Source organism: Protopterus annectens, chromosome 7.part0 (assembly GCF_019279795.1).
Source record: "Protopterus annectens isolate FY-2018-M chromosome 7.part0, PAN1.0, whole genome shotgun sequence".
Classification (NCBI taxonomy): Eukaryota; Metazoa; Chordata; order Ceratodontiformes; family Protopteridae; genus Protopterus; species Protopterus annectens.
This window is the reverse complement of record NC_056739.1, coordinates 321601220-321626900: the sequence shown is the minus strand read 5'-3', so window position 1 is coordinate 321626900 and position 25681 is coordinate 321601220. Positions and strand designations below refer to the sequence as shown.

Here is a 25681-nt window from a genome sequence, read left to right as displayed (position 1 = left end):
CACCCCATAACGGGGGCAGGGGTGCATATTGTTGTCACGTTTCGAAGGAGCAGTATTTCAGAACACTACTGGTACCATATGTACCACAAGTTAAACAAGTGAATACACATTTTCAGTAGTCTTACCCAGATGATTTTTTTTATATTTTGTTTTCCAGCTGAATATTAGAAATCCATTCTGGTATGTTGAATGATGTTGTGCTCTTTAAGAATCTGCTTGCCTTCAGTCATTGAAAGCACTGGCTACATTGATTTTTTATGTCTGCTTTCACCATGCTTTAGTCAGAAACTGGCCTTAGTAACCTCATACTAACTATATACAAGAGAGTCACTATTATGGCAAAGTGGCCAAAGGCAGACATGTTTCAATATTTTTAAGACAGGAAATAAATTACAGTCATGCCACATATGCCAACAAGAATTACTCAAGGACATTTTCCTTGGCTGCTGGCACTCTACTGTGGGCAGCAGAGGGGAGTATTTTAATCGGTGACATCATAGATCTATTTTTTTCTGACTGACTTGCTTCCAGCCCAGAGCAGATTCACTGACTGTGATTAAAGACAAATATAGGTATTGTTCTTAAAATATATCCCAGTATCACAAATATCATTAGCCACCCCTGCTGTTTGTCTGCCTAACACTTGAACATCTTGCAAAAGTGGGATTGTGATTTCTGACACTGTTCAAAAATGTTGACTAGCCTTGTGAACAGAAAATAGCTTAGGGAGTTAAGAACAATCTAGCCAGAAAAGAAAAACTGTTATAGTGCACAAAGTTTTGTAAGGTCACATTGTGCTCTTTTGTTCATCAGCATTTCCTTGCCACAAATCTGACTGGGCTTAAACACTTAACTTTCAACATAGTTAAGTATCTGTTTTAGCCTGAGTAAACATCACCGTGTGTGTGTGTGTGTGTGTGTGTGTGTGTGTGTGTGTGTGTGTGTGTGTGTGTGTGTGTGTGTGTGTGTGTATATATATATATATATGTATATATATATATATATATATATATATAAAACTAAACCAAGGTTTATAACTTTTAAATGATATAATTGTTGTGTTTGTAACACTACTTTATGTTACTACAAACTGGAGTGTTTAAAATCTGCAGCTTGTTTTTAAAGGCACTAAGAAAATTATTTAAAATGAATTAATGGCATATCTGTTTTCTAATGCACATTTAAATATATAATCCAAACTTTACTGATAAGTTTAAACCAGAAGTGCATTTCATCATTCATAGGGCTTACAATCATTAAAATGGGAACACATTCAAATACTGAGAAATGAAACTTTGTAAAATACTTCTTCATACTGCAGGGAACCACCATCACATGAGGTAATGAAAATCAAGGAAGCTAAATCTCTTACTCCAACAAGCACACTTTTACCAGACTGATGAATTTGTAAAGGGATTACATTAGTGACTTAAAATGCACACATACCCAGAAGTAGCAGTTTGACTGTCTTTGCATCCTTGTCAGCATCCTCTTGAAGTTTCTTTTCAAGTTCTTTGGACCTTTTGGCCAGTTCTTTGTCCTCCGCACTGGCACCACTCCCCATGTCAGCGTCCTGCTCCTCCACTTCTGATCCTTTACAGGTGAGCGGCTGTTAGAAAGAGGCAGTGGGACAGTTAGAGAAAGAAAGAGACAGAGAGACAGACAAACAGAGACAGAGAGAGGGATGCAAGAAAACAGCAAGGCAATAGCAAGCCCTTTCAAAATGTGGGCAGCAGCACCTACAAGCATAAATTGCTGGCTTCACTATGGCAAGTGCCAAGCAAGAGATGGATAAGAGGATAATAAAGCTTCTGCACTTCACTCTTTTTCTTTCTCGATCCCTTGTCCCTGCTCAGCACCCTAATTCCATTTGCTAACCCAATTTCTTAACAGGGATTGTGGTGTCTTCATCTTGCCATGTGATTGAGGAAATCCAATTAAAGTGAAGGACAAAAAGGTTAAGTAACCCTTTAAGATAACTATCCCAACACCCTATCCAGGCTCTCACTTCTTCATATATGATATCATGAGGAGACTGTTAAAGCTGAAAGCTCAACAGGTGCTTTCATTCTGTAGAAATTGCACAATGGAGTCTTCGGCCCACAAACACTGAATATGGTTGAAGAAAGCTGTCCTGCAGAGATAAGAAATTAGAGGGCATGCATGTTGATAAGAGTATACACAACAGACTCTCATGTTGCCAAGTACACAGTCTTACTGGGAACCAGCAAGATATTTTCACCTGTACTTGGTATAGTTGTATGCAGTCTGACAAGCACTACTCTGATAATTCTTTCTTTTTTTTTTTGTTTTATTTTATTTTTTTGTTTGTTTTCATGACTAATATAGTTTGGTGCTACAGTCACAAAAAATAGTATATTGGTTATATATTTTACTTTCTTAAGTATTGTCTTCGTCCATCACTTGTAATGAATCAAATTTATATCCCACGTCTCATTCACATAGTATGTGCTGCGTAACAGTTCTGTTGACATCCATAATAATAGCATTTCTTAACCTCCTGATATTATAGAATATTGTCTAAAATGTCAAAGTGCTGAACTGGATACTATAGTAAAAAAAAATTATGTAAAGCCCACCATTGCAAAAACATACTGCCAAGACACTGGAGATATTGATGCTTGTTTTTCCATGAGAAAGACTTGTTTATATAGTGGCTGTAGGTTTCAGTAAAGGTCCAAAGAAATCCATAGTTTTTTTGGCCGCATGTTGATTCTTTTCCTGTGTCGTAACTGCAGTGGTGATGTGTTAATGTTCAAAATATTTCCTTTCTATAGTGTTTTTTCCTACTCCATTCCATTTACAGCAAATTCCCCCACATTTGACTGTAGAAGATCACATTATCAATGATATTCTCTTGCTGATGTACTCTTTTACATTTGTTTGCTATCTGGGTATGTTTTGCCCTTTGCATGGTTCTCCAGTTTACTGTCTGCCTAGTAATCATGTCTTGTGAAATTATGTGCATAGCTACTTTAAGAATGCTTACGTTTAGTAATGAGGTGCAGCCTTCTGACCACCCACTAATAGTCTGCCTACCCCTGGCAAACTCCACAATTGCTGGACTAGAAAACAACAGTTTGGTGACCAATATGAACACAGGCAATGCCAATGGGACAAGCAGAAATGGCTGTGACATAAAGATGCTCCATTCACAATATGTTACACATACGTCTGCATTTTCCATTGTACAGTGGTAAAAAAGTCACAGCACAAATTCAAGAACGTCTGCTCATCATCGGTTTTCTCCATTAATTGCACAGTCTTAGGAAGGATATATTAATGCACTTAATATTTTTAAGAAGCATTATAGTTCTCTCACTGTCTTTCCCATTGTTACAAAGGACCTGTTGCATCACCTTAACTCCTGTCTTTCATACCTTTCAACCACATCTTGTCTGCTCTTTGCATTGTGCTTTTAGTCTTCCCATTCAATTCATATACCAGTTGTTTTCCTTATGTAGCACTGCTTACCAAATTTACTTATGTAGTGCATGAATGCCACAATCAAAGACCCTAAGGTTAATAAACTGATTAATGAAAAATACAGTGTTTGGTTTCCTTGTGTCAGTGTTTCAATCTCTCATTGCTTGATAGTTTAGCTATACTCTGCCTCACCTGTACTCCATGCAGTATTACGTATCTAGTGTATATGGATCTGAAAATTATAGGTGGCCTATTTAGTGTTTCAATAGCATATGATTTCAGACTAAAGTGGAAATAGAAATGGCAGGGCCTGTTTCATATGCGAGCCTACCATTTCAGCCCTATCACTCCCATTGTTTATTTACTTATTTATGTTTTTTTACTGGGAAAGTCTGACTGGAAAATAAAACTCTTAGTGACTATCCATGGAGAAAAGCTCCTTAGTTACATACGCAAATTATTACGAAAATGTGCAAAATATCTACCAAGCAAACATATTTATAACTTTATAATATAGACATCTCGAGATTTGAAATGATGAATTAACTGCACTGTGCAATACACATACATTAAAGTGAGTCTTTTATACCAAATTAATAGAAAGACAATTTTGGTGGTTGCACTTTTTTTTTTACATGAAAAAGTTACCTAACTGCAGATTTGGATGTGAAGTGTCACACACACATACATATACTCTTTTTCTCCATTATACACACTCATATGTTTCTATACATACATGTAACGTGTGCTACACACATGTACTTGATATATATATATATATATTTATTTATTTATTTATACACACCCACACACACACACACACACACACACACACACACACACAAATGGAAAAAGGGGTTGAAGATGGATGGATGGATATAGGATATAGTATGCACTATATACTGTATACTATATAAGCACCAGATATGCATCCCCCTCTGGAAGAATGTCACAGGAAAGCTTAAAATACCTTCTTATAAACAGTATCAGTGCACCTAGTTGATAGGGTTAAACTTTCTCTCTCTTCTTGCAGAGCAGTCCTGATTTGGGTGATCCTGTCCTGTGTGTTGTGGGGTGCATGATGATTATAAATGTGTTGATGCTTCACAAGAATTACAAGAAAAAAAATATTTTCTGACTTTTCCATAAATGTCACAGACATCTTTGATACTGTATTTAAGTAATTTTAATATATAACGTAGTATAAACAACAAACATTAAAAAGCTTAGCATTTCAATACTGTGATGCTGCTTATGTAAGTTTGTCAGAAGAGTTGACAACTGCTTTTGAACCCTTGACTGATCTAATTGCTTTGTTTTGCTATGAAAGGCATGGCTACATTGGAAGCAGCTGTGAATCAGTGTAAATGCTCTTGCAACCTGCAGTAAAGATGGTGGAAAACAGTTTCTCACCTCTCTGTATTTTATATAGCAGATGCTTAGCTCCCTATATCAAGATATAAGATTGCCAGCAGTACCTGACAAAAAAAACTATAGATTACTCTGTGTTGGTGGTATGTCATGCAGGCAGAGGCAAATTCATCTGCAAAATATGTGAGAAGTTAAACTTTAAAAAAAAAGTGGGCAGACTTTCCTTTCCTTTGATTCCAAGACAAGGAAATGTAAGTTTTATAAAGTAAAAAAATATTTCTGGTACTTACACAACATTGGAACCCTATTGTACAGAGAAAAATATTCTAAGACTTGAGTTAAATTGCAGTAGAAGGTGGAGTTTTCCTTTAAGCTTGGTGTCCTTCTTTTGCTTATCCAGCTCCTGCCTACACCCTTTAATAGGTCCATGTGCTGGTTCTTACAGTGGGTATCTGCCATCATAGCTAAGCATATACATTGATGTAGACCTCAAGGCTCTTTCGTCTCTGTCTCTGGGTTGAAACGATGTCTCAGTGACAGTGATGATGGTGATGATGAGATGATGATGATGACCACTGACTCTTAAAACATTATTGTAGTATCTATACTCCTTTTCACTAGTGCAGAGGTCCAATGCATGTACCAGAAGAGGGATATTACATTACTATGGGTTCCTGAGATGTTTGGAATAATTATGCAAGTCAACAAATGATGGATGGCCATACCCAAGTTTTGCATTTACTGCAGAGCACCCATTGAAGTAAGTAAGACCCAGAAAGTAGTAAAAAGGGTAGGGTTGGCTTTGTGATGTTGATGAAGATGGCATTTGCTGAGCAGTCTAGCAGTCAGGGTTTGCATCTTACACAAGGAATACTTAGTCAAAGCCTATGAGATTGGTTAGAAGTATTTTTGTAGATGCTTTTTGTTTTCTGTTAGAATGAACAGTGTGGCTTGCAATGCTCCTCAAATGTCACCCAGTAATAACTTAGCAGTAGTGCAGCTGGTGGGATATGCGACTGTCCTATAGTGCATCTGACCACTTATTAGGTGAGGGAATACACTGTGGACACCGAATATTTGGGGTCGGGGAAAAGTGTTGACACTAGGACAAAGGAATGAGGATGTATTCATGACAGCTGGAAGGAGAAAGCTTTACAACAAACAGGTGAAGTACCATTTTACAGAAATGGTAGTGGTGCCTTGGGTAAGCCTGCTTAAAAGTGGCAGATCGTGGTCCTTTAGTGGGGTGTGAAAAGAATGGGAATGATAAGATGGAGTTGGAAGTACAAGAAGAGGAGCAACTGTGTGTGGGATGACTGCAACACTAACGACTCATGCATTAGGATGTTTTGTGTGCATGAAGACTAGAAAAGACGGGAGAGAGGAAAAGAGAAAATAATCGGCACAGATGTCAGCCATTTTGTCAAATTCCCCAGCTCACAGCACGAGGGTAATGCTTACCTGCCAACATCCTATGATCCTAGATTCATTCATTTCACTTCTGCTTTATCTGTTTCAAGGTCACATGGGAGCCAGATCGTATCCCTCGACTTACTGAAAACAAGACAGATAAAGTAATATGCCACTCTATTGCAGAAAATGAACACACATTACTTCAACAAATTTGGAGGATCACTATTTCACCTACAGTTTGTATCTGGGATGTGAGAATAAGCTGTAAAATCCATTAAAAACCTACATGAATGCAGGGAGAACATGCAGACATTGTACAGAAAGCACTCCAACCAAGAATTTAACTAGAGACCTCAGAGTTATATGGAGCAATGTTAACTACTGCACCACAGTTCTACCCCAACATCTCAAATTTCAGGAGTGATTCCTCAATAGAGAATGCAGGCTGCTTAGAAATAAAAAATCAGGAGTGAGCACACTGAAAGATTGCTGGGAACCTGGAGGACTGAGACAGATAACATACATAAGAAATATAAAAAACAGTGAAGAAAAACATTGCTGATACAGTGATAATATTCTTTAAGAACTGTGTTTGCTATTTTTTTTTACATGTCAGGTATTAAATTAAAGGAGTTATTGGGACTACATGACAGAGATAGAAAACGACTGAAGCAACTGAAGTATGCGAACAGGACAGCAAACAGCATATTTATTCAGACCTACCTTGCCTGCGACACAGAACTGCATATTCTGTTTGTTGAAAATTCCACTCAACCTCCATATTAACATTCATTTTAGTTTCTTTATATCTCTATATTACCTTTTATTGTGCTGGAAAAAAAGGACTGCTTATCTGCTTGTTTTGTCTAACCAGAATCCCTTTGTAAATGAATTTCTCTAAAGCAGGGGTCTCAAACTCAGATGACTAGTAAATTCAAGGGCCACAATCTCCAAAACTAAAATAAATGTAAGGTGTGTAGGTAGAAAAGTACTGTCATCACTTCCCTCATCTATAACAATGCCAGTTTAAGGGCTGCTTGAGATCTGAGGGATGTGAGTTCGAGACCATTGCTCTAAAGAATCTATTTCAGATAAAGCACTCAAATGCACTTATTAAAATTGGTTTGTCTTATCAAAGGTCTAGTCATACATACAGCTAGCAGTCCTGAATTACAGAAAGTTAGTGTAAGAGCCACTGAAGGCCAACAGTGACACAAGAAAGGAAAACAGTAACGGACATTGCGTGCATCTAACAAAGTTAAATTAATGTAGCTGTGAAACATATATCACAGTTAATGAAGAAGGCATTTGCATCCTGCTACTCTGAAATTCAAATAAGAATGAAAACACAAATAAACACATACTATACCATTTTAGATGAGCATTTCATGCACATCAGAAAAGATAAAATACTCAGCTGTTCACAGTGACCGGCCCACAATTTAGTCTGGACTGTTTATATGAGACAGAGCTAATGCGTAGGCCAAGGCTTCTGGTATTTTTGCTGATGAATCTATAGGCAATGTCATGGTGGTTAAAATGATCATCTAAAACTGAGCAGACACCGGAGAGACATGCAAAGACAAAGGCATGTTTTCCTTATATTTCAACAGGCATCCACTTGGACAGCTTACTTTTGCAGGTGGTGAAGTGCACTGACAGTTGAAGCCACAGGTGCCTGTATCTGTGCACTGGCAGTCTGCAAAGAAAGGACAAAAGTTCCTTGGTCTAAAGATAAGACATAATTATTTAAAGCTATGTGAGCTTCAGGAAGAGGCATTAAGACCTGCTTTGTCTGAAGAACACAGTATTTATTTTTAAGTATTTTTTTACTGTTCTTTATTCTTTTTATGAGGCAGATGTTTTTCTCTTATGGAGCACTGGTTTATTTTTTATTTATTTTATTTATTTATTTTACATTTGTTGACCGGGCTAGTCTAGCTGGATACATGTCCATTTTCAGTAGAGGCCCGGGGAGAAAAGCTCCAAGAAACATAAAAAATTAATTAATATAGAAGTTATGACAGATCAATATAAAAAAGACAATTTTTACAAGTATATAAGTAATAATGTTTTTTTTTTATTACAAATTATAATACTCGTAGTGATTAATAAAATAAGCATTAATTCCGTAGAGGGTAATGTATAAGAGAGGGTGCATTATACATATATACATAAGTTTTAGATGCAATAACGTAGTAAATTGAAGCATTAAGGGAAGATTGTGAAGGATGTGGAGTGAAAATTAGTAAAAGGAAAAAGTTAGTTGGTCTAAAGGTAAGACATGATTATTTAAAGCTATGTGAGCTTCAGGAAGAGGCATTAAGACCTGCTTTGTCTGAAGAACACAGTATTTCTTTTTAAGTATTTTTTTACTGTTCTTTACTCTTTTTATGAGGCAGATGTTTTTCTCTTATGGAGCACGGTCTGCATAGGGCATCTGTTTGAGGGCGGTAATCCTCTTTGTGAGGTATTTCTGCGGCCTTTGTTTAGTCTTAGTTTAACATTCTGCTGTGGAACAGTTACAGTCGTCAACAATCTGCTGAAACATGTACAGGTCTGAATGAAAAGGCCTTTTCTAACTGTACTGAGTGGCCCTTCACTAACATGGTTTTGCTTCTGGCTGAGTCATTCTGACTTGCATTGTGAAAATATGCATGTATTTCACCTTCTCCATCTTGAGAATTGTGTAGGTAGACAGTTCTGTAAAATTTGGCTGTGTGGCTATTTCCATTCAAAGTAAATGTTCAATGTACTTGCTTTAGGCACTTCTTTGTTTCTTCTTTTTCATTTTTAATATATCTTCTGCCAAAAGTAAATTGTCAGATCCTTTTGGAGAGAAGTGACTAGTTTTGCCAGATCGAGTTGCAGTATAGCAATGATCTCAAGAAAGGTTATGAATCATGTGTAGATTAACTGTTTGACCTTTGCTGATTGCACCATGAGATATTTTGGTACTGTGATATTTTCCTTCACAATGATGTAGCCTGAATTATTTAGTGGGACCCTGCATAACTCTCCCATAATTCTTTGCATTATGGAATATGTAATTGTGTTGTTCTATAGAATGTTGGCATATGTCCAGTGTGTCTAGAATAATCCCTGGCCCTGAGAATTTAATTTAAGGCTTCACTGTAGTTTCCTTATTTACCGTGCCATGTAAACAAGTAGCTTACATTGGCACAAGTCTCGCAATGTTTTGTATCTTGAAAAGTACTATTGAGAAGTGTCGATGCTTTGTAAAAAGGTCACAGCCAGAGTTTTTTTACTATTATTTCAAAATGGCTAGGACAATGTAAGCAAACACCACTTTTTGTAGCAAAATAAAAGGAATATTAGTGTAATTCTAATGTACAAAGTAACTAAGAAGAATGCCTGGCAAAGTTTGTTGTGGATAACATACAGTATTTTTAACAAATAATAGCAGACATTTCTATTTATTACAGACATGAGTGATATCCTGCAGCTGCAAGCTTTTCATTTTCTTTATTGGTCATATCCCAGAGCTCCAAGCTTTTTAAGAGGCCATTATTTGATTATATCGCAGACCTACAACATTTATAGCAGCTCTTTATTGGGTTATATCGTAGAGCAACAAGGTTTTCAACAGCTCTTTAACATGAGGCATAATGGCATTTTGCAGAAGCTACACGCAGAACTAAGAGAACAAAGATGCAGTCTGAAAACAGCACAGCCTAGGCCTGCCTTATTTATCCCTAATGACAGAAGAGAGAATAGAGTACAACGCCCCTTTTGGTATGCACCTCACAAAACATCTACAACAACTGGAAAGGCCGCAGAAATACCTCACAAAGAGGATTACTGCCCTCAAACAGATGCCCTACACAGACCGTCTCAAAAAACTCCAGCTTTACTCTGTCTCATATCGCCTACTCAGAGGCAATCTCTGCCTAACATACAAAGCTATGTCAAACCCAGAGCTGTTGGACATGCTCCAGTTAAAGAAATCCCAAGCCCTCCGAGCTACATGCTCTAGGGACCTAAACCTTGTCACCACAATAAACAGAACGTGCTGGAGGGATATATTCCTGTCCCAGAGACTTCCCATACTCTGAAACAAACTACCTATATATATCAAACAAAGCTCCTCATTAGCACTCTTCAAGAAAAATCTTGATGATTGGATGGGAGATAGGAAATTCACCCCGGGGATCACTTCTGTGGCTATGCTTGATAGGGGCACAGGAAAATAATTTTCTTGGGTGGCAAAAGCCAAGGTACCGTTTGGATAGGCTTATATAGGCCCTAGGGCCAATAGCATAGTACCTACCTATGAACCTATAAGAAGGCCATTTCAGCAGAAAGGATTTACTGAAACATCACTGCCGAACTCATTTTCACAGGGATACAGTATAAGGAAATTGTGACAAATAAAGTTTAATGGGAGGACATGTTGTTACTGGTAACAATCAGATAGAAAGGATTGCATTCAAAGGCCACTATATACAGTAAGTCTATCAGTTAGTGCATATGATTAAGGCTTTTGAGTATAGTCAGGGGTACAAGGTTTGATTCTTTCTCCCTCCACTTATCTGCTGTGTGACTGTACTTAAGAAATAGAAGATTAAAAAAAACATAGGAATCTTTATCCAACTTCTTCCTTCAGTATCTTATTTTGGATTCTGTATGACATGCTGTTGAAAAGCTATTAATAACAAAAGCTATATTGTTAAAAACAGCCATCAGCTAGATTTGTTTCTTACTTCCCTAACGCAATATGAAATACCAGGAGAGGTTTGCCATTTCATTGTAACTTGCCACATGCTTCTCCTCTCTTTTATTATATTTTTGAAGTGTAAAATGGGCCTTGTCCATTTGAAGATTCCAGGTTAACATAAACACATGCAATTATCTATGATAGTTCTTGTCTTTGTTTTCTTTGTAAAAAATTATTTTCACTATAATGAAGGTTTCTGAGAAGGAGAAGAGGAATTTCTGTTGATCTCTTTATCTTTATCACAGAAGTGACATCTGATTTCCCAGTTAATAAGCTATCGTAATCATCCCTGACAGCTTAAATACACCCCTCCCATTCCCAAATCTTTAACGACTCACAAGAAGAATATAGAAAGTTAATCAGGGTCCCTGCCATCCTCTTCAAATCTTATTAGCTTATAACTCCTGTGTTTACTTCCTTCCTTTTCCTGGCTCTGATTGGTGAATCTTTTACTTAGTCTTTGATGAGATTACTGCTGAAAAGCACCACTGTCCCCTCCAGCCTGGAGAGACTTTGGTTTGCTGAATGAAAAAGGAAGGTTTTATGTGTTTTATAAGAAGTTTAACATTCAAAGCCTGTCTTTATGTCACTGACTTTACCACTTCTGCAAACATTTAAGGGTTGTCTCTGTTCCTGCGTAAGTCACAATTTATCCCATTTTACGCACACACACACATAAGCAGTGTGTGTGTGTGTGTGTGTGTGTGTGTGTGTGTGTGTGTGTGTGTGTGTGTGTGTGTGTGTGTGCGTGCGTGCGTGCGTGCGTGCGTGCGTGTGTGTATGCGTGTGTGTATGGGTTATGTTCCTTCATTGCAAATGCATATCGAACCAGGAGTGACTCAGCACAAATGGTTGTGATAAGGAATGAAATAGTCATGTGCCACAAGAACAATGCAGCCTCAGTACTTTGTCATGTGCCACAAAAAGAACAGTGCAGACACGGTACTTTGTCATGTGCTACAAAAAGAACAATACAGACACAGTACTCTGCATGACACATTTGCTTGGATTTTTAAGTGAATTAATAGTAACAGCCACTGTGCTACTTTGTGGATGCCCAGTAGTGTAATGATTGTGTGAAGATTTGTAGTCAATGCTACACTTTATCTTTGACTTATACTGAACGGTTCAAAATCTTTGCCTTTGTGAATTCCATATACCTAAATAAAGTAATTTAACTTCAGACAGTTACTGATATTAGCTTCTAGTTGCAGATTTAATAGATTTTATAGAAACAGTCTCAACTTTTCTGTCAGACCATTTTCAGTGTTTACATTTTGAAAGAGCTCCTTTCTGAGCATGCTTTTATATTGTCCAATGCAAATTAGCTAAGTACAAATTCATCAGTGGCAGAGGTGATGAAATAATGCATTGAAAAGACTTAAAGTCCCTTGGCTGGGTTACCTGATCTTGAGTCACAGTTGCTGAACTTAACAGCACAAGATGGCAGTTGTTCATGCTTGCATCATGTACAAGTTTACTTGTTGTACTTGTATGTTAGCATTTAGTGGGTGGTCCACTCTCAAAGACTCCGAGCAAATATCAGTCACTGACAAGCAATGAAAAACCTCTCTTGTTGTTTTTCTGAGGTGTAGCACCCCTGAGGTCAGAATAGTAAAATAAAGAGTTATGGATGGCAAAGTGCCCTAAATGGAGGTACAGGCTGGGGTGCTCTTTTAGCTGTTTTAATTTGCTCATAATATGAAAAGCTTGAACGTATGTGTTATGAGTATGTGTGTATTCAGTTGTCAGTAACAGACTGTTGCCAGTATATGAGCCTGGATGTGTCAAGTAATGCATCCTCTGGGAAAAAAAAAATATTTTCTGAGTTATATCATATATCACTCCAGAAAAACAATTCACTTTTGCTTCATTAGGTGCATTTTTATATTAACTGTTTCCACTTTACTTTCTTTGTTTTTATTTGTAAACAGAATTTGTATCTTCATCCACTGATTATTTGCTGCTTCAACCTATTGGGACATGGTGAGTGCCAAATAACGAATTCTGAGACAGTATGCCTTACAGTTTGGCTCATACCACTCATAAGTTTATAGGCATATACAACACAATCAGTCGGACAGCTCATTAGGACCCTAGCCAGTGTAACTGTGACCACTTGTTCTTTCTGTTCCTCAGGGTTTTTGGTGCTATGAGAGCCTTTTTGTAGATTGACAGCAATTTCAGTGACTGCCATTTCAAAGAAAATGTTTCGCCAAAAGCAGTTTCACTGGCAGTGGAGAATTCTTTTTTTTCCACTGTTGTATGACCTTGTACAAGGTATATTTAAATGGGTGTGGTGGTGAGGATGTTCCCCCATATGGAGGGGGGGTTGCTGAGGTGTCGCCCCCTGCAATAAAACATTAACTGTAAGTGTCAGTGTATATACACACACACACACACACACACACACACACACACACACACACACACACACACACACACACACACACACACACACACACAAACACACACACACACACAAACACACACACACACAGGTGTTCATAGGTGTGTTCATAGGTTCATAGGTGTATGTACTATGCTAATGGCCCTGGATCCTTTACAAGCTTAACCCATTGGATTACACTGGCATCGTGCCACCCAACCTTAGTTCCTAGTGCCTCTGTCAAGTGATCCCCGGTGTGAATTTTCTGTTTCCTATCCACTCATCAAGATTTCTCTTGAAGAGGGCCAGTGAGGTGTTCTGCTTGACATGTATGGGAAGTCTATTCCATAACATGGGCAGTCTCTGGGTTATGAACCTCTCCCTCCAGCATGTTCTGTTGATTGTGGTAATGAGGTTGAGGTCTCTGGAGCGTGTGCTGCAGAGGGATTGGGATTTCTTTAGATGTAACATTTCTAATAGAGCTGGGTCAGACATGCTTTGTAAGTCAAGCAGAGACTGCCTCTAAGTAGGTGATATGAGACAGAGAATAGTTGGATTTTTTTGAGTCTGTCCATATAGGACAAATATTTAAGGCTTAGGATCCCCTTTGTGAGGTACTTTTGGGGCCTCTCCAGTTGTTGCAGGTGCTTAGTGAGGTACATGCCAAATGGGGCATTGTACTCGATGACTGGCCTAATGAGGGAAGAGTAGAGGGAGACAATGACCTCTTTCTTCCTGTATGCAAAATCCTTAGTAATGAGATGTGCCACATAGAAGGACTTTCTGACCACGGTGGCAACGTGGTGGTCAAAAGAGAGGTTGCTGTTAACCTGTTTTCCCAGATCTCTTATAACACCTTCTGTGTTCAACAGACTACCATAAATGTGGTAATTCAAGGGAACCGGGTTTTTCCCAAAGGGGATGAAGACACATTTTTTGGCATTGAGCTAAAGGCATGGTTCTGACACCAGCTGTTGGTCTCATTGAGGCCTTTCTGCAGGATGTCAACATCACTTGGAGAGTTAATATTAGCTCCCAACTTGCAATCATCTGCAAACTTTGTCAACCAGAGTCCCTTCATGTTGTCCTGGACTTCAGAGAAGTAGATACCAAACAGGAGAGGACCCAGGACCAAAACCTGTGACACTCCACCCATGACTGGTCGGCAGTCTGACTTGGAGTCAGCTACTTTCACACTGTGGATTCTATTTGTGAGCCAGTTTGCAACCCACCTAGTGATATGGGGGTTGATGCCTAGCTTAGTAAGTTTTTCTGTGATTCCTGAGTGGGGAATGGTATCAAAGGCCTATCAAGGAAGGCTGTATGAACCACCTTACCTTTATCCACTGGCTGAAAGAAGTTGACCAAGTTGAGCAGGCCTGATCTACCTTTCACAAAACCAAACAGTGTAGGATCCAGAGTTTGGAGATTCCCTATATTCTTGTTTATTAGGTCCATGATGATGCGTTCCATAGCTTTGCATATCAGACTTGTCAGGCTAATGGGGTGATAGTTCCTGAGGTCTGAAGTCACTCCTCCTTTGTGGAGAGGGATGACTGTAGCAGTGCGCCATTCGGTAGGGACAAAGCCTGAGTGAGGTGAGGCTGTGATTGAACAGGGCACACAGGTGAGGTGCCAGTTCACTCTATAGTTCATGTTGAACACAGCCAAGGATACTGTCAGGTCCCATAGAAGCTGTATTCTTGACCTTGGACAGTGCTGTTTTAACCTGTGCAGCAGTAATACTGGATGCCTGGCAACCTACTGGTATTGTGATTGGTCCTTTGGGGGGGGGGGTAAAGTTAGCACTGAGTCTGTCTGCCAGTATATTTGCAATATCTGTTGGCTCAGTATAGGAGGTACCATTGTGCAGCAGCTCAGAGCAAATCTGGGTATTGCCATGGAGATTCTTTACATAACTATAGAAGGCCTTGTGGTTGTCTTTACTATCTGCTGCAATTCTGTTTTCATAGCTAGCTTTAGAGGATTTGATGAGTGATCTCAACCTTTTGTTGAGGCTGATAAGGGAGTTTTTCCAGTCTTGGGACTTCACCTTATTCCGCATCAGTTTCCCCCTTCTTTGTAGAATTTGTTTATGGCAGGGGACCACCAGACTGGCTTCCTTTTTTTTGAGGAGAGTGTCTTAGTTCTATTGGGTATGGCGAGATCCATGCATTGGTGTACAATTTGGCAGTCATGCAACTATTCTCCATTTGCATGGGTGCTGTGAAGTTAGCCACCTCTGTTTTTAGGAGCCCAAAGTTAACTTTGGAGAAGTTTTTCATGGTGTTTACCTTTGTTGAGGGGGGTGGGAGGGATGTGGATTTCCAAGGTGATTAGCTTGTGATCGGATCTAACCAGGGAGGAGTTGAATATTGGTGTAGAGCAACTCTCGCCCATGTTAGTAATGACCAGGTCAAGGATGTTGCTACCTCTAGTGGGGGTAAGAATGAGCTGATCCAGGGCATGGGAATTAATGAACTCCAGGAAACATTGGGCAAGTGTACTGGTATGTGAGTAGTTTTCCCAGTTAATGGAGGGGTAGTTGAAGTTGCCCAGTATGAGTGTTAGGTTGGACCCTAATATTCTTCAGGGTGCTTAGGAATGTGGAGTGTGAGTCTTGGGACATGGTTGGGGACCTATAGCAGGCTACGACCTGAATCGCTGTCTTACCCAATGTTAGCTGCACCTGAAGTATCTTAGATGCGTTATGTTGGGCTACCAGTCTGGAGGTGTGCACATCATTTATGAATATGGAAACACCACCGCCTTTGGAGCTTCGGTCCAAGTTCTGGGGCTGAAAGGTGTGGAATGTGTCGTAGCCTGGTAGTGCAGGGGTGCTTTCTGCTGCTTTGAACCAGGTCTCTGTTACAGCACAAATGTCGATGTTCTCCATTTTAAGGACTACTTTGAGTGAGTGCATTTTGAGATTTAGACTTCTAGCATTGAGCAGCATGACCCTGAAACTGCATTTATTTGTAGCTGTTACAGTGGTAATTTGGTCTTTGGAACACCGCCTAAAAAAGGGTGGCAAGAGCCTTGGCCAGTATCCGGAAGCCCAGGGGTGACAGATGCAGGCCATCTCTGGCAAAGCATTGAGGTCTGTCAAGCACGTCATCCCAGGCAGATACTGGATCCCCTTAGAATGACACCAGAAACTTAGCCAATTGTTGAAATCAATCATTTTCTGCATGTACTTTGGTATCATTCTGGGTGATGGTAGGATGCTGCTCAGAGCTAGAGTCATACCTGCCTGGGCTGCATAATCCAAGAGCTCCTCCATGTCCAGGGAGGTACATCTCAGGTCATTCACGCCCACATGTACAGTGACAGAGTCATATTTGTATCTGTTGTTAAAGGACCTGAGTGCATGCGTTGTGTTGGATCCTGGCACCTGACAGGCAGCTGACTGTTACTTTCTCCATATTCAAGCTAGTGAGTGATATGTGTGTGTGTGTGTGTGTGTGTGTGTGTGTGTGTGTGTGTGTGTGTGTGTGTGTGTGTGTGTGTGTGTGTGTGTGTGTGTGCGCGCGCGTGTGTGTGTGTGTGTGTGTGTGTGTGTGTGTGTGTGTGTGTGTGTTTGTGTGTGTGTATAGCTCGCATTTAATGGCTGTTTTTTTTTTGTAAAGAAGAAACATCTTTATTGAATTATCATGTATAACATAGGCAATCATACTTTTATATAAATGAAAACAAATCATATTGACATAATTTTATTGCAAATATACATCACAAACCATATTGACAATTTTATTTGCAAACATTGTACATCACTTATGATCTATCCAGTCATTGTCAGTCAAACATTACACAAGTCATTCAAATGCTTCCTTCTATTTAACCCTGTTTCTCCTCTGCATGTGTTGTTCCCACAATTTCCATTTTCTCCTATCCTTTCCTAAAGAGCACAGTTCCAGTTGTTTTATCTCAGTTACTTTATTCACTACTTCTAGTAGAGTTGGCTTAGTTTTTGATTTCCATTTTCTAGTAATTGCTTTTTTTGGCAGCCACAATAATTAGACTCAAGAAGGCCTTACTATATCTAGGCAATTCCAATTCAGTATCATAGCTCAAAAAACAATTTCCTTAGTTACACCAAACTGCACACCCAGTATCTTTGACAGAGCTATCTGTAGGGAATTTTTAAAGTCTGACAACTCATTACACTCCCAAAAAATATGTTCCCAATTACCTCTTTCTTCCATATCACACCTCCAACATTTGCTGTCTACCTGAGGAAAAATTCTTTGGAATCTACTTGGGCTAAAAAATAGCTATGTAAACACTTCTAAGTTTGTTTGTTTGTGTCTTTCGGCTTTTCCCGGTTAGGGGACGCCACAGTAAAGATCCTAAATCTAGACTATGTTCCATATTTGGGGAGACATACATATATCCTCCCATTGTTTCTTTGTGAATTCCTTATCCAGTCTCTCTTCCCAGTTGTGTCTAACCTCCTCTGATTGATTCTTATAGGTATCATGCAATATTTTATATGCTCGACTAATTATTCCTTTTTTAACAGGAGCTTCTGTTTTAAAGTCTACTAAAACTGTACCAGTGCTGGTCCTTCACTTAGGATCCCCCTAATTCTTTCTCTTTGCCTATACTCTGATTTCAGTCCTTGATAGGGAAGACAATCTCTAGCCTGCAGTCTAAATAAATTCTTGGCCTCTTCACATTCTAATACCTTTCCCTCTCTAATTATTTGCTTCCAATACCTTGGTCCATTTGCCTGTTTTCTCCAATAAAGTCCAGCCCCCTCTTGCCTATACTCTGTATCTCTCCTTGCAGCCATCCCTTTTGGAAGAATCTCCTTTCTCCATTCCCATGTTGGCTTAGTTCTTAGAATACGTTCTACTACTTTACAAATATAATATTATGTATGGTTATTGTTATTCTCCTTAAGGATCTGCATCCACAATCCCAGTTTCTCCTTGTTTCTTGAGCTCCCCTCCTGTTTCATCATCTTCCCTTTCCACTTTGAATTATAGGTTTCTGCTTGTACTATGTATAGGACCCTTAACTGTGTAGCTCTGAAATACCCCTTCAAATCGGGTAATCCCAAACCACCTCGTTCATTTGAAAGAATCAGCTTATCCCATTTGACTCTAGTTGTCCTTCCATCCCAGATAAAATCCTTGGTATCCACAACTTCTCCTTTGGTTGATAAAAATATGCCTGACCTATGTAGAAAACTAAAGGGACTAAAACATTTAAACTGCTTGTATCTTGCAATCCATACCCATATAACAGAGCTTCCAATTTCTCAGTTTTTGTATTATCTTTTGTATAGTCTCTTCACACATATGGTGATAACAAATGCAACCTACTGGTTTACCTTTGCAATCACTTTAGTTAGATTATTTGAGGTAGAGATGACTGTCATCACCAATAAGGTTCTTCAATGGTTTTTGTTTTCAACAATCTCATAAGTGATGATTCACTATATACTCATTATACACTCATATTTATAAGGATAGAGAGACAGATAGATAGATAGATAGATAGATAGATAGATAGATAGATAGATAGATAGATATATAGATAGATAGACAGATATATAGATAGATAGATAGATAGATAGATAGATAGATAGATAGATAGATAGATAGATAGATAGATAGATAGATAGATAGATAGATAGATAGATAGATACATAGATAGATACATAGATAGATATGAGAATATTACTTAACGTTGATGTGCACTAACAATGGCACAAATTATATTGATATAGGCATGTCGGGAACACACTTAGCTAAAATCTGAACTTGCCAAAACTACACTAATTGCTAAAGAGAAGAAGGGAAAAAACAGTCTTCTTTTGCAGTCATCGAAAAAAAAAAAAAGAATAAAATGACCATTAACTTGCAAGAATACCCTATTAGCTTAATGGCACTGTTAGAGAAAGGAGTTATTAGTGATGTAAAATGTAAGGTTGAGCTTAGGGTTTTGTCTCTTTACACCACCTTATTCATATATGTAAGCCTATTCCTGCCCCTAACCCCTACACTATGTGCTATATTACTAAAACCCCTTTCCCTAATAGCACCACTAAATAAGGCGCACACACACACACACACACACACACACACACACACACACACACACATATATATTTCACACATAACAGTGCACAAGCACAACATAAAATCTATGGCCACCCCTAGCCTTTATTCTAACCTTATTCCACAGACACTTGCACATTTCTCCTCAACCCTCAGTTTAAATTTTTTGTCATTATTCAGCTGAGTGCCTTGACATGAACTGTTCATTTCCATTGTTTTAGTCCTATCCCATCCACAAGAATGCATTTTAACTTATTTCCAGATTGACACTAGTCTTGCTTCATAGTAAGTATTCCTACCCCATCTCTGCAACTGGCCATTCTGTCTCCATAGTTGGAGTTCTATTAGTGATGTTACCATAATCAGCACTCCTGATTTATTTCTGTTTAGCAGATTTAGTTTTAAGCCTACTATAATGCTTTGATCTGATTCCATTACATATTCATTGTCTTGCTTCTAATTATTACAACCTCCTTTTCCTGTGTGGTTTTACAATGCAAATCATGTTGTAATCATAACTGCGTGGTTATTTACATTTTTACCTTGTTTCACCTGCAGTACTACCAGCCGCAGGTATCACTGGAAATGGGCCTGTCAACTGTGACTATTTCAGTAGTATTCAGATTATGACACTAGTTTATGCACTGTTCCAAATCAAGGGAGATGCCTCAGCATTCGTGCAAAAATGTGCACTGCCTCTGCCGGAACTGGTGAACTATGCTACTTTTTTATTTAATCAAAGCTCACATAAAATCGACACTCACTGCCTTGGATCAGATAGTTATTGACGGGTATTCATTTTCATTTCATATCTAACTCATTCCCACTCAAACATTTTGCATACACATGAAACTCTCAAGCTCTTCAGAACAAAACCCATTAATTGACCTAATTTCACCTCATGGTTGGAATCGACCCCTTTCAACCTGTTCCTTTCAACACCTGCTTCTATTTTCTTATGTCCTTCTACTGTAATACGTATTTGCTTTCCTCCATTGTGCAATTCAGTATGCTGTTAGATTCACTCCACTTAGAAGTCTGTAAATCCTTAACAAGACTGTTTAAGAAGTCACTGAATAGAGAGATGATAACAGCAGGCTGGAGGGAGGTAGCAGTAGTAGCATTTCCCAAACATTGCACTGTATCAAACCCTATTAACCACAGCCTAGTGAGCCACATCTCAGTGGCTAGAAAGGTAATGCACAAAATTGCAACAGACCACGCAGAGAAATGTCTGAGATTCACTAACCTGCAATAATATAATCAGTATGAATCCATTAAAAAGAGGCTTTGCCATAGAAATGTCTTACAGCTGTGCAGTGTACAGCACTAGAGATAATCATGGGTAATAACTCACTAATTAAGTGCGTAGACTTCATTAAAGTATTTGACCCTCTTCCTAGGCAAACTGCCAGTACTAGAATAAAGAGAAAACATTATGGTATATGGGGCGTATATTTTTTGCTGAAAAGTAATACAGACTATTGTGTTTAAAGGAATGCTGCTGTTGATGTGGACACTTGACAACAGTCCACCACAGGGAGACTTCCAGCCTTACTACAAGGACCTTTCTTTATAAATATATTTTCATCCGCTATGAAGATAGTGCTAAGTAGGACAAATAACCACAGCAAAGGCTTAACAAAACAGATGGAGTGGGTGATAGCTTTCTCTTCTGATTTAGTGCTGGAATACACAGAGTACCTCATCTGAGTTCAGCCAGTCCAAAAAGGAGTTTCCAGTTTGGGGTAGTTACAGTATAGGATGTATACTCAGACAAGGCCCCAAGGGTCATGATTACAACAGATGTAACTACACAAGGAAATGTGATGTCAGTGGCATAAGCTAAAAAAAATTACGCTCTGTACATTTCCACCAAAAAGAAATAATGACAGCACCATAGCACAAAATGGCAAGACGGGTTTTAGACTATTGTTTGTTTTTCTTGAGGGCACGTAGCTTACTAGGAATTAAGTTAATGCAAATGGTGCAAACAAAACACCACAAGAAAATGAAAGAAATGGAAAGCAAAGACTTGGATGAAAGGGTGAAAGGTATGAATATGCACAATTGAATGAGAGAAATAAGACAGAAGATCTCACTTGAGGCCACAGAGTGAACACAGAAAAATTAATATAGTAGAGTTCTGTAACATCTTAGCATTACAATTGATGGCCTTGCCTTCACTTCTGTAGTATTCGTTACTTGTGGAATTACCTGCCATAGAAGCCCTGATGTCGACCAGCATACCAAAGCCTACTGTTGCTTTAAGGTATGCCGAACATCACCCATACGCTGCTCGTGTAGCATAGGGCATAAAGGTGACTTTCAGATGTACCATACTCAGAACTGATTGCCCCAGTAGGAACAGCAGTCTAAGGAAATCCAGGAGGTAACCAGTACATCCAGGAAGGAAAAGGAGTAGGGGGAACAAAAGAGGGAATGAATACTGCAGCAGTGAAGGCAAGGGCATCTAATGTTATGGTAAGATTTTACACAACTGTATTATGTCCTTACATTCACTGCTGCTGTATTCATTGCTTGCAGGAGAGTGCCAAAGCTCAGGAAGAAACTTGAGAGGAGGAAGGAGCAGTAGGGCCCTCCAAGAAGCCATGAAGAATGGCCCTAGCAAAACCAGCTCTGGTGATACCATCCAACTTGTAGTGGTTGGTTAAGTATGCACAGAAGTCCAGGTAGCTGCTTCAAGAATAGAATTAGTATCTAAGCCCTTGAAAAAAGCACCACAGGAAGCCACAGCTCTGGTAGAATGAGCCTTAAAAGAAGAAGGAAGGCTCTTACCATGAAAAGTTTAACAAAAAGAAATAGCTTTTGAAATCTAGGAAGAAATAGTTTGCTTGGATACAGCTAAAACTAAGAACCTAGGATGAAAAGAAACAAACAACTGATCAGATTTTCTAATAGTCCTAGTCTTAGCCCAGTAAAATCTGAGTTGTCTATGCACATCCAGAGTATGCAGCACCCTCTCACTGTTAGATTGTGGGGAGGGAAAAAAGTAAGCAAACAAGTGATTAAGTGACAACTCAGTAACCACCTTTGGCATATAAGATGGATTAGTATGCAAGGACCCCTGTCCTCATGAAATGTCAAAAAAGGAAGATAAGCCATAAGAGCATGCAACTCAGGCACCCATGTGGCAGAAGTAAGAGCTAACAAAAGAACAGTCTTCCAAGAACAAAGTTGCAAGGAAGCTGAAGCAGCAGGCTCAAAAGGAGTCTGAGTTAATTTTTCCAAAACAAAATTAAGATCCCAGGGAGGAGGAGCAGGCTTCCTGGGAGGTCTCATATTAAGGATACCTTTAAGAAATTGTTTAGCCTCAAGTCAAGAAGTTAAAGGAGGAATCAAAGTTAGACAAGCAGAGATAGCTGATAAGTGAGCCTTAATAGAACAGGCTAAACCAACATTGAGCAACTCACATAAATAAGAGAGAACCAAGGGAACATCCACAGTAAGTGGGTCCAGGTTATGAGAGAAACACCGAAAAGAAAATCTCTTCTATTTGGATAAGTAGGATTTCCTAGTAGTAGGTTTCCTTCCCTTCTGCAGGACTTTCAGCATGTCCTCAGAAAAAAAAAGTGTCTATGAGGAATCAACATCCTATCACTCACAGTGTCAATTGAAGTATGGACATGTGGGGATGGATGAGAGATCCCTTGTCATGTGAGAGTGAATTCACCTGTGAGGTAACTTGTGATGATTGCCCTTGGCTAGATACAGAAGTAGAGGGAACCAGTGCTGTTGCAGCCGAAATGGAGTCACCAATAAGATTTTGGGAACATCCTGTTGAACCTTGAACAAGGCTTTCAGAATAGAGAAAGGGGAAAGAAATGCATAAAGAAACATTCCCTTCCAAGATAATGAGAGGGCATCCACCTTTCACACCAAAGGACCTGGGACTCTGGCACAAAACAGAGGAAGTTGTCTGTTCAGAGGGGAGGCAAATAGATCTCCTTGAGGAGGACCCCATTGGTGGACAATGTCAAGAAACACATCCCTGTGAAGCATCTGTTCATAGGATTGAGTTAGGACCTGCTCAGAGTGTCTGCCACAACATTCTAATCTGAAAGGATATATATTGCCTGTAGAGTCACTTCACATTTGACAGCAAGATCCCATATCATGTGCCAACCAGCAAAGAAGATAAGATCTTGTTCCTCCCTGATTGTTGATATCCCATATTATTGTGATATTGTTTGTGAAAACCTTGAGAGGCTATGGAGAGAAAAGAGGATGGAAGGCCTAAAGATCCCGCATAAGAGCTCTCATCTCTTCGACACCGATGTGTTTCTTCTGCTGAAGAGGTGATCATAGCCCTGTACCTTTAAGGAGCCAAATGTTGCTCCCCATCCCATGTCTGAAGTGTCTGTGAACAGCCCTGAGAGGGAAGAGAGAGATGAAAAGGAAACCCTGGATTCATAAACATCTGCTGGATCTAACAGTGAAGTTCTTTCTTGAGATAAGGAAGAAGAGGTACTACAAAGTCTAGAGGATGTGCATGTTGAAGCCACACAGACTTCAGAAACCACTGAAAGTTTCTCGTGCAGTTCAGCCAGAGAGAGCATCACAATGGTGGATGCCATGAAACCCAAAGCTCTCAGAAACTTCCTGACTGTGATGGAGGTCAGAAGAAGACTTTGAAAGTAAGAAGTGTGAGTTAAGGCCTTTGGAGGAGGCAGAGATGCCAGCATAAGTACTGTCTGAATCCTGCAACCCAGAAATACATGATCCTGAGAAGGAGTCAGTGAAGACTTAGTGAACCCTAGGGTCTGAAGAAGAGAAATGACAAAATGAAGATTTTGCAAAAGGATCTCTGGAGAGGATGCCTGAATTACAAGATCATATAATTAAGGGAATATTTGAATCCCTTGAAGCCTATAAAAAGCAATCACAGGAGCTAGGCATTTGGTGAATACCTTTGGGTAAGTAGAAAGGCCAAAGGGTAAAGCAGAGAACTGAAGGTGCTTTGAAGCAACAGAGAAAGGCAAAACTTTCTGAAAAGAGGATGGATCGGTATATGAAGATAAGCATCCTTGAGATCCAGAGACACTATATAGGCCTGAGAGAGCAAGAGAGGAAACAGAGTCTGAAGGGACAACACACAAAAGAATGGGACCTTCATAAAAGTGTTTAAATGAGAGAGGCCTAGAACTGGTCTTCAAATACCCTCTTTTCTGGGCATTAGGAATATTCTTGAGTAAAACCTCTTCCCTGTTGAATAATACCCAGAGTCAAAAGATCTCAAAGAACCTCTGAGAAAAAAAAGAAGTTGTTAAAGAGGAGGATGAGGTTTACCCATAAAAAGGGGGGCAGGATTTCCACACCATGAAGTACCCCTGATGAATGACGGACAGAAATCAAGAATCTTGAGTAATCTGAAGCCAAACAGGAAATGAAAGGAAAGGTGAAGAGAAAGAGGAATGTGGCTGGGAAGAGATGAATAGTCATACAGTATCTGGTTTATCAGGAAAGGAAGGCTTCTGAATCCTTGAAGTCTGAGTGGCCTTAGCAGCAGGAGCCCGTTTGCCACTCTTTTTACCTTTAGTTGAAGGGCAAATTGCTTATGAACAAAGGCTGGCTTATTGGGATAGCTTCTCTGAAATTTAGGCACAGGAGAAACAAACACATGTTTAAGCTCATGTAAGGCCTTCCTCTTATCCTGAAGCGACTTAAACAAACCAGCAGCTGCTTCCCCAAACAAAAGTTTATTATCCAGAGGAGCATCCGCCAACTTAGCCTTAATATCATCAGGTAAAGGTTGAAGTCTAAGACAAGAATATCTCCTCATCACTGAACCAAAAGCAGCAACCCTAGAAGAAGCATCTGCTGCATCATAACTACATTTGATAGAATGATGAACAACTTGAGAGGAAGTCCCTTACAAGGAAAGAACAGAAGTTTTACCCTCAGAGTCTGGAAGGTCAGAAATAAGGTGACAGGCATGAGAAAGGAGAGCCACCGCATACCTATACATATGTCTGATAATTAATAGCCCTAAAAGCTAGGGTAGCAGGAGTGTAAACCTTCTGGCCCAGTCTTTTTGTGGTTCTGCTGTCCTTGTCAGAAGGCAGTAACTTGGGTGAAGGAAGCAATTGAGATTCCTTGTCAGAAGCTACAGACACCACAGAGGGGTCAACAGCAGGACATTTGTACAAAAAGTTACAATCTTCACGCACCCTATAAAACCTATCAGGCTGCTTGGGAGCAGAGAGCTGAGAATCAGGCGCTTTAGAAACATTG

General features: G+C 39.3%; 1 protein-coding gene across 1 annotated transcript in view; it reads right to left on the bottom strand.

Moving 5' to 3' along the window:
• Positions 1–1759, bottom strand: part of GNAT2 (G protein subunit alpha transducin 2) — a 241372-nt gene extending 239613 nt beyond the window's left edge. The window contains exon 1 of the mRNA XM_044076872.1: positions 1447–1759. Within this exon, the coding sequence (XP_043932807.1) occupies positions 1447–1564 (118 nt within the window). The 5' untranslated portion in view covers positions 1565–1759. The remainder of the gene's footprint in view (positions 1–1446) is intronic.
• Positions 1760–25681: the final 23922 nt, after the last annotated feature.